This window comes from Eleginops maclovinus, chromosome 13 (assembly GCF_036324505.1).
Source record: "Eleginops maclovinus isolate JMC-PN-2008 ecotype Puerto Natales chromosome 13, JC_Emac_rtc_rv5, whole genome shotgun sequence".
Taxonomy (NCBI): domain Eukaryota; kingdom Metazoa; phylum Chordata; class Actinopteri; order Perciformes; family Eleginopidae; genus Eleginops; species Eleginops maclovinus.
Window position 1 is genome coordinate 17,858,890 of NC_086361.1, and position 15,193 is coordinate 17,874,082.

Consider the following 15,193-nt stretch of genomic DNA (forward strand, 5'->3'; position numbering starts at 1 on the left):
ACAGTGTGCATCATGTCTCGACATTAAAATAATAATTTGAGTGTTCTTTAATTAACTAATGATTCAGTGGTCACACTACTGAGAGAACACAGGATCTTTTATTTTGGCGGTGCAGAAGTGGCAATATTTTCCTGAGAGGTACCCAAACAGGCACTTTCCAGCCGGTGGCAACAAATGTTAATTCAGATATGCATTAGCTTTGAGGCCGCTTTTATACACGCACACAAACACGTTATGTGTATAGCCATTCTGTTTCCCCAGGGCTTATTTCCATAGTGTTAAGTAATACAGGGTGCGTTCAAAGCCACCTTAAACTGTGACCACTACTCAAATATTACGCAGTGACCTGACACCAGAAAGGCGTAATGGTCCAAGTGCCACTCAGGCTGAAGGGGGATTACCTCATTCAAAAGGAGGTGATTCTCTAAATAAAACCCCACACGCTCAATTTCCTCTGCCCCACACACACCCTCAAAGAACTGTGCGGCACTGTCCGCCAGCATGTTGTGTAACTATTCTCACTTTCTCCATCTTCTGTCTTTCCCTAAATCTCTTCTGTCGGTATAGAGCAAGGCGTTCACACAGGCCAATGGTCAATAGAGTCCTGTGTTGTCTGGAAGTGATACCATAGCAATAGCTTGGCCTGTTAGTGCGTGTTTTAGGAGTTTGCTCAATGTTTGCAGGTGCGTGTGTTTTTACTGCAAATCTGTAAAATCCGTTAATGCTCATATGTCTAGACTACAGATTGAATAATAGACCGCAGGTGTATAAATGTAGGTTATTTTTAGTGTGCCTGTTTTTCTCTCAAGTGCTGGAAGTTCATTCTTGCTGTAAAAAACAAGTTTAAAGTTTCTTTGCTGAATTAACAAGAAGAAAGTTTGGTTGGCTGTGTGGCTGTGGTCAAATAAAAAAGCTGACCACCCATGTGGGTTAATGGTAACAGTCAGGAATGGTTATGGTTGTGGTTGTGGCAAAGGTTTGTACGAAATGGATGAATCAGCTAAAATATGTGGTCGGCTTTTAAGTGCATTTTCTCCGCGAGATCTGTGGTCGTAACCAAACTATCATGGGCCTCGGCTGTTGTTGCACTATTTGGTGTTTGTTGAAAAAGCTGGGGCATGTTCAGGTGATGATTCCTCCACTCATGGAGCAGCTCAAATGTTAACCACAAAAACAACTGCCTCTTCTTCCCTCCATGACACCAAATCCTCACAATTGGCCTACCTGTAGTCTCTCTGGGGCACGTGGTTTAGGAAATGCCTGGCAATCTTGATCCACACATGTACCACTTAAGGGAAGTGGCGGCATAGCACCTTCAACCTCGGCTCCCCAGCGCTGTTGATTTCATTAGCGGGCAGACGAAGCAGTTAGGGAAATGTGTGCTTGGCTTTCACTCGGCCCCAGAGTATGTGTCTCTTCTGTCTGTCTGAGCTGGCCACTTCAGATGCTGCTGACTTTGGGTTTGGAGGCTGTTGAGTCTGCTTTGGCCGCCTGAAGCCCTCGCAGATTAGCATTTCGGCTCTATTGACATGGCATCCAACACATGTTTGAGAAAGACATTCAGGTATGCTTTTTGTCCGTGACTCAGATTACCAGGTGGTTTGGATACAGATCTGTGAAGTGTACTCGATATGGGAAAGTGGATGTCTGTCTATGTTCATAATATGTACACTTGCCAACATGTGTTTTTGTGTTAGATGTGGGCATTGATGGATTTCTTTTCAGTCATTTTTGGCTTTATTTGATAGCTGTAGATCGACAGAAGGGGATAGAAGAGAGAGGTTGAGCAATATTCAGTAAAGAAAGTGCTGCAGGTTGGATTTGAACACGATCCATCGCGGTCAGCGCTCAGCCTTGGATTCCTGAAACGGTCAAATAGGTCTTTTCCCTCCTGATCTGCAGCAGAGGTTTTTTTATTGAGTTTCTGCAAATGTAATATCATTTTTCTGTTTCTTTTTTCCTTCCTATTACAACTGCACTGTCCACCATTTTCAGAAAACAGCTCTTTTCTTAGAAACATATATGCATTTTAGGCTTAATTTGACCTTGTGTGAACACACTTCTGATGTCAATGTGCCATTTTGGTCCAAAAGCAGTACCTGTGGTCCATCTGCAAGAAAGTAGTTCACAGCAATTACCAAGAGATGACAAATGACATAAAAGTGTCATAAAAGCTACTAAAGGATTGCAAAAATGACCATGACAACTTAACATAAAGGCATAAAAAAATCAAAAAGGGACAAAAAAACAACTACAAAGAGACACTTAATGACTACAAAGAGACACTTAATGACTACAAAGAGACACTTAATGACTACAAAGTGAGACAAAACAACTACAAAGAGACACTTAATGACTACAAAGAGACACTTAATGACTACAAAGTGAGACAAAACAACTACAAAGAGACACTTAATGACTACAAAGAGACACTTAATGACTAAAAATTGACACAAAACAGCTACAAAGAGACACTTAATGACTACAAAGTGAGACAAAACAACTACAAAGAGACTCTTAATGACTAAAAAGTGATACTTAATGACTACAAAGTGACACAAAACAACTACAAAGAGACTCTTAATGTTTACAAAGGAATAGAAAAATAACCCAAAAGAGCTTTAAAGTAAAGTACATGTAATACAGACACATGCAAAACAATAATAACGAGCTGCATAAAGACTAGAGACACAAAACTACTTAAAGAGATGATAACAATGAGATGCAAAATTACTACAGAAATACAAATAGAGAATATTTTTGAGTCTTGGTGTGTTGCTGCAATGTAGCAAGGGGGGCTTTTACACATGTTTGTCCATGGGCCAATCCATCCATCTGTATTTGTGTGAGGATGTCAGACATAGTACAGCTATCGGAAAGTGGGAACAGCAGAGTGATGACTACATACACACTACTGTGTGTCATGATGGAGTTGGCAGTGCCCTTTTACACCAGAGGGTCAGACTCTCCATTGCTTTGTCATTAAAGCTACTTTTCTGTTCTGTTCTTTCTTTTCTGTGTATGTTTGTATCTGTTATGTGTGAGGATCTCTTTTTTCAGCTAAATCTGTTTTATATAAAGTGTCACCCGGTCTGCCAGGCGAGGCTTTTTTGCTGTAAATCTGTATGCCGCTCATGTTCAATAAATGATGCAGGCTTTGATTCAATATTAGATCTCTCCTCGAACCCAGGGTTTTGTAATAGTTTGTTTTGAATGGACTGGTTTTTATGTGAAAAAGGGGGAAAGTTAACAAGTTTGAGCATTTCCAAGACACCCGCATAACCACTTAACAGAGCTATATTGTGTTCTCATGCATACTGAGAGTGTGTGTGTATAGTGTTATGTGGGTGTTCTTGTGTGCGAGAGTATGTACGGGTTTTTGGTCCAGCACTGGCTAATGGTGGCCAGAACAGAGAGGATTGCGTGAGATTTTTTAACAGCGTCTGCAGAGCTATTTGAACAAAAACATTTGATAAACAGATTCTGGAGGCCTGTGAACTGCGTGTCTGCGTCTGATCCCTGTTCATGCGCGGCTCCTGCGTTTGAGTGAGTGTCGTTATAGAAAAAGTTTGACGCCTGCAGAATGGTGGGCATCCAGAGCCGCCTTTTAAATTGTAACTTCACCAAAAACCACAGACCCCCAAACCAGACGAGATTCACTGCCAGCCAGCCAGCAAGTCGGCCAACGAGCAAACACTGTCCTACCAATACTGCTCTCTCCTTCTCCTGTTTATTTCTTCTAACATCTTTGCATGGCTTTTTTCATTTTTCATAGATTCATCTTTGGTGTGAACATTGGAAATGTAATCTTTGATTATTCCTGCTAAAGACTCCATAAACAAGCATAAACAGATACCGCAGACACACACAGTTTTTGTGAAATGACAAAAAAACCCAGAGAAACACTTTGGTAAATGACTGTAAAACAGGAATTTGACTATGTAGCTATGTGGCTGCTAAATAATCACAGACATCGGTCGAAGCAGAACTGTTAAACAGACCTCGTATCTACACACATACGGTGCCAATAAACACACCTTTCTGTAAATACGTGTGAGTTGAAGCCTGCTGTGAACTCCCAGATTACTCGCCAACCCTGCTTCCAATTAACTGCAGTGTGTAATTTTGTGTAATTTTCCAATTACAAAATGTCAGATCATTTTCAAATTAGAAAATGTCAACATGTGTTTGAGTTACTGCTGTAAACTTGCAGAGTGAGCTGCCCTCATCCATACCTGCAGGGACTAGTAAGCTTTCACAATCTAGCATTTTATGAAGCAGGAGAATTAAAAGAGAGGTATGACGAAGTACCAAAATAAGATAGATCAAAGGTATCCTTCTTATGTCTCATTTGGTTTGCTAAATGTCACTTATCCCTGTTTTTATTCTAACTTCACTGCAGTTTCTAGTCAGATTTGTGGCAAGAGACACTTGCAGTTTATGTTTTCTGACAATCACAAACCAATTTCCATGCCTGATACTATATAATCATGACATATCTGGCCTGCAAATGGGAGAAAACTATACCTGAATTACATTTTGCCTGCCATATCATCACAAAATACTTCCCATCAGCCCCAAGAGAGCTGAGAACGAGGAGAGTTGAATCCAGTCCTGGACACCTACAGTTGCTCACTTATGATACGCAAACACACTAACCATCCTGGTTTCCTGTTCGCACCTGACCACGGTTGAGAAAATATTTGGCAGAGGGCGATGCGTTCATTTCTTCCTGTAGAAAATTAAAGTCAACAGATCTGCCTGTCACAGGTTCTCAGGGCCATCTTAGTCAAATATTAACCCAACGAAATCCTCACTGCATACGGTGCAGCAGCTGAGAGCCCGAGTGTCTGCCTACAGGTTATATTTCTACGTGTTTGCACCTCATATTTGGACGTATAAAATGTAATTCATAATCTTTTCTGCTTTCCCTAGAAACATGTCTCCTTGGCTGCCCTGGTTTCCTTTGGCTAAAGTGTCTGCGGCTGGCTTGGCTAGGAAATACTACGCTTGTAGACAGACAAACTAATAAAACTAATCCAAACTGCAAAAAAATAAAAAGATTTAATATCAGTGCATTGCTTTAAATTGCTTTCAGTAAAGTAATTTAATAATGTCAGCCCATAAAGAGTAAATGCATGTTTCACAAGGGGAAATGACTCTGTGCTGTGCAACTTTCAAGTATTTCAAATAAAGTTTTTTCTATCTGCGTAGCTGTGTAAGGGTTTTTTGTGGATAAGCCTGAGCAGCACTAAAGCATAATGGCAAGATTTCAAACCAACAACAGTACTCATTATCACTGTGGGTCTAAATTCAACCTTTGCTTTCTCTTATCACACCCATCTGCAGGTCATTGATTCCAAGAACTAGAAAATATTCTGCTGTTATTCTTCCTCTGCTTCTCGTAAACTGCAATCCAATATTCAGACAACCGAATAAAGCTACGTCACGTTGAAGAAAATTAAAAATGTCCTTCTCTTTCCTCCTCTGTTTGTTCCTCCAGTTCTTTGTGTGTGACATCTGAAGCCCGGGATGCTGGTGACCATGCTGTTGGCTCCTGTCTGTGTGCTTCTGATGCTCGGGGGCCATGCGCTCGCTGGAGGCTATCCCCCCATGGCCCACATGAAGTACATGCAGCCCATGATGAAAGGGCCCATCGGACCCCCATTCAGAGAAGGCAAGGGACATTATGTCGGTGAGTGATACACTGTTTTACTTCTAGGTCTCACTCTGCAGGCTTTAAGTTCCACACTTCACACACTTCCACTGGGTCCTTTGACTGATACCAGACACAGACACAGAAGAAGCACTCAAGTAAAAGTAGCAATACCACCGGGTAGACGTTTTCTGCAGGTAAACGTTACGACACAGTATACTTTATTGTCCCTGCAAGGAATTTTTGGGGGGACTCTGCAGTTCCACAAAAGATAAGAATCATACATACTACATAGTACACGATAAAAAACATAACCATAATAACACATGACAACTGTGATAAAAGTGGTAAAAGTACAAAAGACCTAGCATCGAAATATAAACAAATATAAGTCCCCATTATGCTGAATTTGAGAATAATACATTTTACTGAATGTTATTGAATTACAATCACTGTTGCATTAATATGTTAGCATTGCTGTGTTTCAGATGGTGAAGGACGAATTAAAGCATAACTTTACATACTGCTGCTTGATACATAATGAAAACATCTTCAGTTCTTAGTTGAAATATATATTGTTATATTGATGTTCATATTGAAAAGTAGTCAAAACAACAACTGACTACTGTTTTCTTAAAAATGTAGTGCATTTAACTCTCAAATGTAGTGGAGCAGAAGTATAAAGTAGCACAAAATGGAAACACTCGAGTAATCTCCTAAAGTTGTAATAAGTTCAGTAAGTAAATGTACTTAGTTACAATCTACCACTGAATTGAAGCATATGTCATTGAGATACTTCACTCAGTCAGTGCTAAATATGACAGATTGCAAATTAGTCTCACAAATACCCAAACTACAGTCAAGTCTGGAAGTTTGTGTTGAAATTTGGTAAAAAAAATGGTTCCTAAATTAACGTTATTATCTCTTTTACGGTATCTTGAGCAAGATGTAGATCACAAGTCGAAAGATGAAATATATGCACATAAAAATAACTTCCTAGTAAGGAAATAGTCTCCAAAAATGCATTTAAAGATGTGATTGATAAGGAGACCCTCCCTGGGCAGACGTGTGCACCAAAGCTTCTGGTTTTTCACCGCTCTCTTCAGGCAGTTGAAGGACTCGCTGAAGTGTGTGTTTCGTGGCCCTGCGGGTCCAGCAGCATTTGGCAGGGTCCCAGTTGAGACCTAATAGAGGCCTGATTGCCCACTGTTGTTCCTCATGCCATCTGGATATTGTTAGCCCATTGTTTATCAGATATTCCTTAGCTGTATGGAGGCGAGAGTGTGAAGGAAATAAAAATAGATTATATAAAAGGGCTCAGGCAAAGGGGAACTGGGAAAGGGAGTGGGGGTGATAATCATCCTGAAAAAATGTGCATGCTGTCATTGCCATCATTATCAAATTTGATTCTAAATACCAATACAAGTTCTGGATCATATGAGACGTGCCTTTTGTTAACAGAGGCCCCTTCTTCAAAGCAAACGAGGGGCCACATTTTCATTTCAGGACCATAATATGATGATCGACAAAGACAGACTCCAGAAGTTGGATTCCGAGCAAATTTAGTGTTGAAATGTTGCCTTTAAATCCCTCAAAGAAACATCAAAGACATGCTAAAAGTATGCTTTCTAAACATGCTATTTCAAAGTGTGTTAGCAACAAGATTTAGATTTGGAGTGAAAATAATTCTCCATTTGGCGCCTATGAATAAAATGCCTCTACTGCCATTCAGTGGTCATATGTCCACATTGCAACACATCGCCTTTCGATCAATTAATCAGTTATAATTAAACTAAAATACTATCATTTAGTTTATATAATCGTCATAGGATCTACTACATCAGGTCACAGCAAAAATCTGAAAAATGATGTCCATGTTTTTTATACAGCATAGACAACATTAAACAAACAGAACACAGTTAAAATATCTGACAATGTCCAGTATTGAGTTTATTAACTTGTATTATCATGGGACAATAGATGATCAAGAACAAATGAATACTTAAAACATGTCAGATGTTTCAATGCAAGACATTTTGATGTAGAAAAAGGCTCCCAGTGGTGTATCTAGGTTATCTGGTGGACGAGCATTCATGAGCTACTGTATGTATCAATCTTAGAACAGCAATCTGTACCCCTATAGGTTTGCTCGTATAAGAGCTTCAATTTATTTATTAATCTGTCAGTTCAAATATATTTGAAAACACGACCTTGAATCCTTGAGAGCATGGCAACATGTATTGAAGAAGCCAGCGTGAAATCCCTTATTTCCTCCCTCTGGTTTACAGTACAGTGGAGCTGTAGCTAAACAAACCAAGCTGAGGCTATAAGGCTCATTATATACCTGAACTCAATGTTTCAGGTGGCACTCTTACATATTTAGGCAGACTTCAAGTGTTGGTGTTTTATGTAAATATTCATTTGGAGGGTGGAAACCTAAAGTGATCACACCTGAAATGTCCCCATTGTATAACACCTGTACAGTGAGAATATTTCTGAGTTAAAGCAGAGGACAAATAATTTATCATGTACAATGCACAGATGTGTATGTACATTTTAAAACGTATTCAAAAGGATGTTTTTCTAGCATTTCTACATCCACTAGATTAAAGCTATAAGGGTTAAATGTTGGGGAAAAAATAGAAATAAGGACCATCACAACAAAACATATACTCCTCAGTGTTAACATCTGAATTTTTCTCTAAACTGATCTAGGTTTTGAACCCATCCTCCTTTAGGCCTTGTGCTTATGGCCATAAATATATAAATATGCAGATTATTAATAATAATTATATTATTCGAGATATTTTGTAATCATGGTGTTTGAATTTCAAAATAAGGATGCATTCTTGTTAGTTACCAGCAGGGGGAAGCAGCGGTCTTCAGTTCCGATAGGGGATGCATAGGGAATCCCACCCCTGAATTTACTTGCATTTTTTTCAAAAAGTTTCCCCCTACATCATATATTGTTGTAGAGTAACAGGTGTAGGTGTATTAAACGTTTCAAGGTGTGGGAGGCCATGCGTCACATAATGCTCTTTCTCTGCTATAGCAGGGGTCAGGTCAATTTGATATTTGCAATTTTATCTGATAGAAATCTTAACAGACGCTATGCATTTCAAATGATGGATATTTGTTGTTTGCACTTCTTATAAAATGAATTCAAGGTGAGCTTCCCTCAGGCCTGGAACCTACCAATATGAGTGAACACCCAGGCAAAATGCTGCTGAAATGAGGTTGAAACCTGTTATAATTGGCTCGGGCGAGGATGTAGTGTTCTGCAGACAGAGCTTGAGTTTCTGCTCTTTGAATCCCGGAGGTGTTCTCTTTTACTCTGCTACCAAAGAATAAGGACTTGGTCTTTTACATGTGGCATACATTTTCAGTCACAATGATTTATATTTAGCATTTTACATACACTTTCAAACCCAATTAAGTCATCTAAAGGACAGAAAAGTGAATTACTGTCCTATTTTACACGTTCGTAACAACTGCTGATCCTAGGGGAATATTCCGTTTCTTATATGGATTGGAGACCTGGAAGCCTTCATGACACTTAACATGCAATTAAGACTATTATCTTTCAAGATGTCAACAATTTTCAGGTTTAATCGACATGATTGAAGATTTGATTTGATTTCCTAGGTAATGTTGCTAGACAGATGTTTCTTCTATGTCGTTACTAAATTCATAATTGTTCCTTCTGCCCTGCTTTCCTTGAATATGGACATATACCACTAAGGGATCTTTTTTATATACTCTCTCTTAAGTATCTTTGTACGTGCTTAGTGTACTTTCTCTCTACAGTATATTGAGACTGATATTTAAAAACTCACTCATATTGAATGTAAAAAATGAAACTATATATCAATCTGTGCGTTGGCACATGTTCTTCTGCAACAACGCAGTCAGCCCTCTAATCAATGGCCGAGATATTTTACTGTGTTACAGTCTGGATCATTATAGCTTAACTCTATGCAAACTTTTAAGGTTTGATGATTTTCTTCAAGGGTTTATTGATTGTCTTTTTTTATTAAGAAGTATCCTTTTAAAGACCTGACCCTCTTACCACTAAGTGGCTATAATGTGTAAATTCCAGTGTTCCACCCACCCAAGCAGTGCTGCCGTCTGAGTAGATACAGGTGGTTACTTGAATAACTCTAAAGGTGCAGCTGTATGCTACACTGTACATCACAATTCATGCTGACACCTTATCAAAAGTGACTCACAATAATTGCAACCAACAACAAATAAATGCATTTAGAAATGAATAATCCTAGTACATCAGCTCTCAATAAACCAAAACATTTTAAGTGCAGATAGGTTTTCTGTATCTCTTTGATTTAAGATAAGAAGGAGTTGCATTTATTGTCCCGAACACAAACTCTTTACTGACATGTTGTTACCCAATTGATCAGTTTCTGCTCATTTTTGTTTTGAAATACTTTTTTATATTAACAGCGTGGTTTCTTTTCCAGATATGCCACCCATGATGGAAGTGAAGGGGGAACCTGGCCCCCAAGGGAAACCTGGACCAAGAGGCCCTCCTGGGCCATCAGGACTTCCAGGAAAACCTGGACTGGGCAAACCAGGTCTTAATGGCCAGCCAGGCCCTCAGGGGCCACCTGGTTTTCCAGGAATCGGTAAGCCTGGACTTCCAGGTCTCCCGGGAAAGCTTGGCCCAAAGGGGATGTCAGGGCTTACTGGTGAGGTTGGCCCTCGGGGTGAACCAGGTCCAAGAGGTTTAGCAGGGCAACCTGGCTTCCCCGGCCCAGCTGGCTTGTCTCTGAATGGGAAACCCGGACTTCCAGGCATCAGAGGCCCCCCTGGGGCTCAAGGTGAACCAGGATTAAAGGGTCTTTCAGGTTCACCAGGAGAGCGTGGGTCTAAGGGAGAGAATGGACAAGGGAAGCCAGGGCCTTCAGGTATAAGGGGACCTCCTGGGCTTAAAGGCAGTCCAGGACCACCTGGTCTTCCAGGTATTGGCAAGCCAGGACTGAAAGGTTTGCCTGGACTACCTGGTCTTAAAGGTGATTTAGGAAACCCAGGGGAAAGAGGAGAACCAGGAGAGCCTGGGGCTTCAGGTCTACAAGGTCTGCCAGGGCCAGTTGGGTTAGGAAAGCCTGGGCTAGATGGACTGCCTGGAGGACCAGGTCAAGTAGGTCCAAAAGGTGAGGCAGGGCTAAGGGGTTCTCCTGGATTTCCTGGGACCCCTGGCTATGGAAAACCTGGTCTAAGTGGGCCAAAAGGAGAAAAGGGCCATGGTGGATTACCTGGTTTCCCAGGGGACAAAGGAGAGCCAGGAATGTTTGGCTCAATTGGGGAACCAGGCCTTGATGGACAAACAGGACCACCAGGACTTCAAGGCCCAATGGGACTCCCTGGAAAACATGGAATGCCAGGACAGAAGGGAGAACTGGGGCCTCAGGGCCCTCCTGGACTGCCTGGCCTCAGAGGAGACCAAGGCCCGAGTGGATCCTTTGGAAAGCCTGGCATCCCTGGAGATAAAGGCCTCCCTGGGTCTATTGGTGCTATTGGAAAACCTGGACCCAAGGGTGAGTCAGGGCATATTGGCCTACCTGGAAATCCCGGGCTGATAGGTGCTCCAGGCGCTAAAGGTGAGACAGGGTTTATAGGGACTCCTGGCCCCAGGGGTCAGTCAGGTATTCCTGGTCTACAGGGGCCTATGGGTCCCATGGGGCCTCAGGGGGTTCCTGGACTTAAAGGCGACTCTGGACTTCCAGGGCCTCCAGGCCTTGGCAAGTTTGGAGAAAAGGGACCAATAGGTCCCCAGGGTCCTCCGGGGAAACCAGGCACTGCTGGGCTTAATGGTAACCCTGGCGTTCCTGGTCCTCCAGGGCCCCCTGGTCCTCCAGGAAATGGTCAAACAGTTGTTGCAGGTCCAACAGATTCACAGTTAGAAGGGGATGAGGTACCAGGGGACAGGAAAGGGCCTGCGTACAGTCAAGTCCCCCTCTCGGCCTCTGTGGCACCAGCCTTCACAGCCATCCTCACCACACCTTTCCCTCCCTCTGCCATGCCAATCAAATTTGACAGGACTCTGTACAATGGGCAAAATGCCTACAGCGCTGCTACCGGCATGTTCACCGCTCCTTTATCTGGTGTCTACTACTTTGCGTACCACATGCATGTGAAGGGAACTAGTCTTTGGGTGGCACTGTACAAGAACAATGTACCAGCCACTTACACCTATGATGAATACAAGAAGGGCTACATGGACCAGGCGTCCGGTAGTGCTGTCCTTGAGCTGAAGGAGGGTGACCAGGTATGGATCCAGATGCCCTCGGATCAGGCAAATGGCCTCTATTCCACCGAGTACATCCATTCCTCCTTCTCAGGATTCCTGCTCTGTCCCACATAACCCTGTCTTTTCATTCAAACATGTTCCTGTATTGGCACCTCAGAGGAGCCCTTAACCTAAAATACCTGCAGCCATAACAGAAACACAAAACCCATAGGATTTTATATATTATTGCCATCATCTTTATCCGTCTTACCCTCAGCAACATCAGCGAAAGAAAAAACAAACTTTGTGAATGAATTATGGAAAGATTTAAAAGGCAGGGGAAGGAATTCCCTACTCCGTTCTTTATTTCAATGTCCTTCTAACGTGTGTTTTGGGTTGTATTTTATGTTGGTGTTTTTTAGCTTATATTATTTTAATTATTCTATTTTCATAATTTTATTGTTATTATTTGGTCCTTGTCACCATTGTTGTTGTTGTTTATCAGATTCAGACTATTAAGTGCCTTACTTTGTAACGTGCTAGTAACAGAACTTCCCATGTGACTGCACATCCTGCCCAAATGCTCTGACATCACCAGACCCTGGGGGGTGATTAAATCCTCCGGCTGCAGTCATGTCCCCCTTGTGTTCTTATTTAAACCGTGAATGGCAATACTGACATAAAGAGCAATGATACAACATAGCAAATATAGACAAACAATAGCAAAACAAGGCCTTTTGTGCTTTTATACCATTACTTTTCACATTTCTTCGTTTACCCTGAACGATTGCTACGTTGAAATGATTAATGGGATTACATCTTTGTTTTAAGAGCGAGATATATATATTATGACAATCAGTTGGCATATGTAGGGTGGTTATTTCTCTGCTTCTTTCTGATTTCAGTAGTTAACCATTTAAGATGACCGTTATGTTTCTTATAATTTATTCAACTGTCCAGAAATGCCATTGAAGAAATACTACCCGACCTCACAGTATTATAATTATTCAATTTAAACTGCCCTATTACAGAGGATAATGCAAGGACAATTCCCTTTTTTTTATTTTTAAGACAATATGTATGCATACAGATACATGCCATAGAAGAGATACTGGACTAAACTGCAAATTGAACACAAGTCTAGCTGTGTCTATGGTCCGTTTCCCGAATCCCAGAAATACTGCTTTCTAATGCTACACTACCTATTAATAAATCAGTACCAAATTAACATTTTTGTGAACAATCTTTACATAGATGCTATGAAAGCCCCTGATCATGAATATATTGCAAAATATGTGAATATTTGCTAAGAAAAACAGGGATGCAAATGGATTACAAAGAAAATCACCTTTCTTCAATGCCAGATTCTATGTGACCTGTTGCTGAGCAAACAAGAATCGTTTCTATTAATTCCCAAACCATTCTGCCTAAAATAACTGAATTATGGTTTAGCGTAATGTAACATCCGTGGCTTCAAGGACAGGATGTTTCAGAACCAAATTAGGTCAAAAATATACAGCCGGAAATGAGAATAAATCTGCATTTGCTCCACGAATAAGTAAAGGGACTGACTGAGGCCCACAGGTTGTGAAAGACAGGTTGTGTAACATTTAACTAACCCGTACCAGATTTCTGGGAGAGGTGGTGGGCCAGAGGTGAGAGTGGTGCATTTACTCATTTCTGCTGGATGAGGCATTAAAGATACATGCTGTGTGTGTATGTGTGTGCTTATATGTTCTAGTAGGTATACGCTTCTGTCTGTCACTGTGTCAATATACGTGTGTGTGTGTGTGTGTGTGTGTGTGTGTGTGTGTGTGTGTAGTTCACATTGTCCCACTGGCATTCAGGTCATAAGCACTCCAGTGAGTGAATAACAAACTTTGATGAATTTAAAAAACCCTACAGTCCTGTTAATGTTACACCAGTAATCTGACTTTAAAATCTTCCGGCCTGTTCTGGGTTTTTAAGAAAACTCAACACACTTTATTGTTGCCTTTGCAAAGTATGTAACAAGTTCTGAACTTGCTAGTCTTAAGGAGTGGATTATGGGAGACAAATCGACATATTGGGATAAGAAGAGAACATTTACTTAACTTAAATGACTGGTTAACACTGAACACTTTTTACTATTTTTCATATTGGCTCAATGATGGTTTGCAAAAGTTTATATGATGTACCAAATGATGAACAAAACACATTCTGGTGTAGAAGATATTATCAATGGTTGAAGTTACAGAAGATAAAAAGTAGCTTATGTTACCGACTCCATTTCTTTTTACTTATGCCGCCAAAATGCCATCATTACACTGAATTTAGGACTACCTTACACCTTGATGGAGGAATGTCAGCGTACAGGAGGATTGTGCCAAATATTGAGCTTTGCAATCAGAATGAATGTATACTGTTTGACTGATTTTAAAAGTTTCTATTAAATCATCTACCATGCTCTGTTACTATACATAAACAACATTCTTTTGGGAAAGCAGTGCTATGATAAGGCCTAATCAGTATTTCAAATCTATGTAATGCAAACAATGCACCTGCTCTTATCCATTCCATTTAATGGCATGAAAACACCTTCTACGTATCATCATTATTATGGGAGTCTACAAGACAGTCCAAGGCTCCTTATGTACTGTATGTTGCCTTTTTTTTGTCGCCTTCCATTTTTCGGACATGGTGATGTGAGTTACATGTGGCTATAACTCTCTGTCCTTATCTTTTCAGAAACAATGTCACATGTTCAAATCATATAACAAGTAGGATCCATGTACCGCCTCGATCACCATTGACTTTGAAGTGTTTTTTGTTTTCTTTCCAAAAAAAAAAAGATATATATATAAAAAAAGAAAGCCTTGCTTCGGTTATTAAGGGATATTTGTTTGTTTTAGTTTCAATAAATACAAACGGCCATTCCCATTTGCACATGAAATTAATGAAGATGTATTTATACATTTATGATAATTTAATAGGGATGCCAAAACCGACCACCGAAGCCTAGAACGTATAAATGGTATTTAACAGCATTGACGAGTTAAGAGCATTTACAACATGTAGTTAGCATTCTAGAGTTGTTTGTGAAGGATTATTTGTGGACTTTTATTTTCTATTTGCGTAATGTACAATGTATCAACCTATAGGATTTTTGTCATACAAGGCTATTGCGTGCACTCTATGCAATAGAATTTGGGTATAAAATGCACTCTTTTTGATTGAAAATGTTTGTCTGCTTATACAAAATCTACAGTACTTGATTGTATTGATATCACATCAATAAAAACCTTCTTGTA

At 40.5% G+C, this 15,193-nt stretch overlaps 1 protein-coding gene across 1 annotated transcript in view; it reads left to right on the forward strand.

Annotated features, from left to right (window-relative positions):
* Nucleotides 1-15,193, forward strand: part of col8a2 (collagen, type VIII, alpha 2) — a 42,157-nt gene extending 26,964 nt beyond the window's left edge. The window contains exons 2-3 of the mRNA XM_063899883.1: nt 5,504-5,695; nt 10,135-15,193. Coding sequence (XP_063755953.1) covers nt 5,533-5,695; nt 10,135-12,038 — 2,067 coding nt within the window. The 5' untranslated portion in view covers nt 5,504-5,532 and the 3' untranslated portion in view covers nt 12,039-15,193. The remainder of the gene's footprint in view (nt 1-5,503; nt 5,696-10,134) is intronic.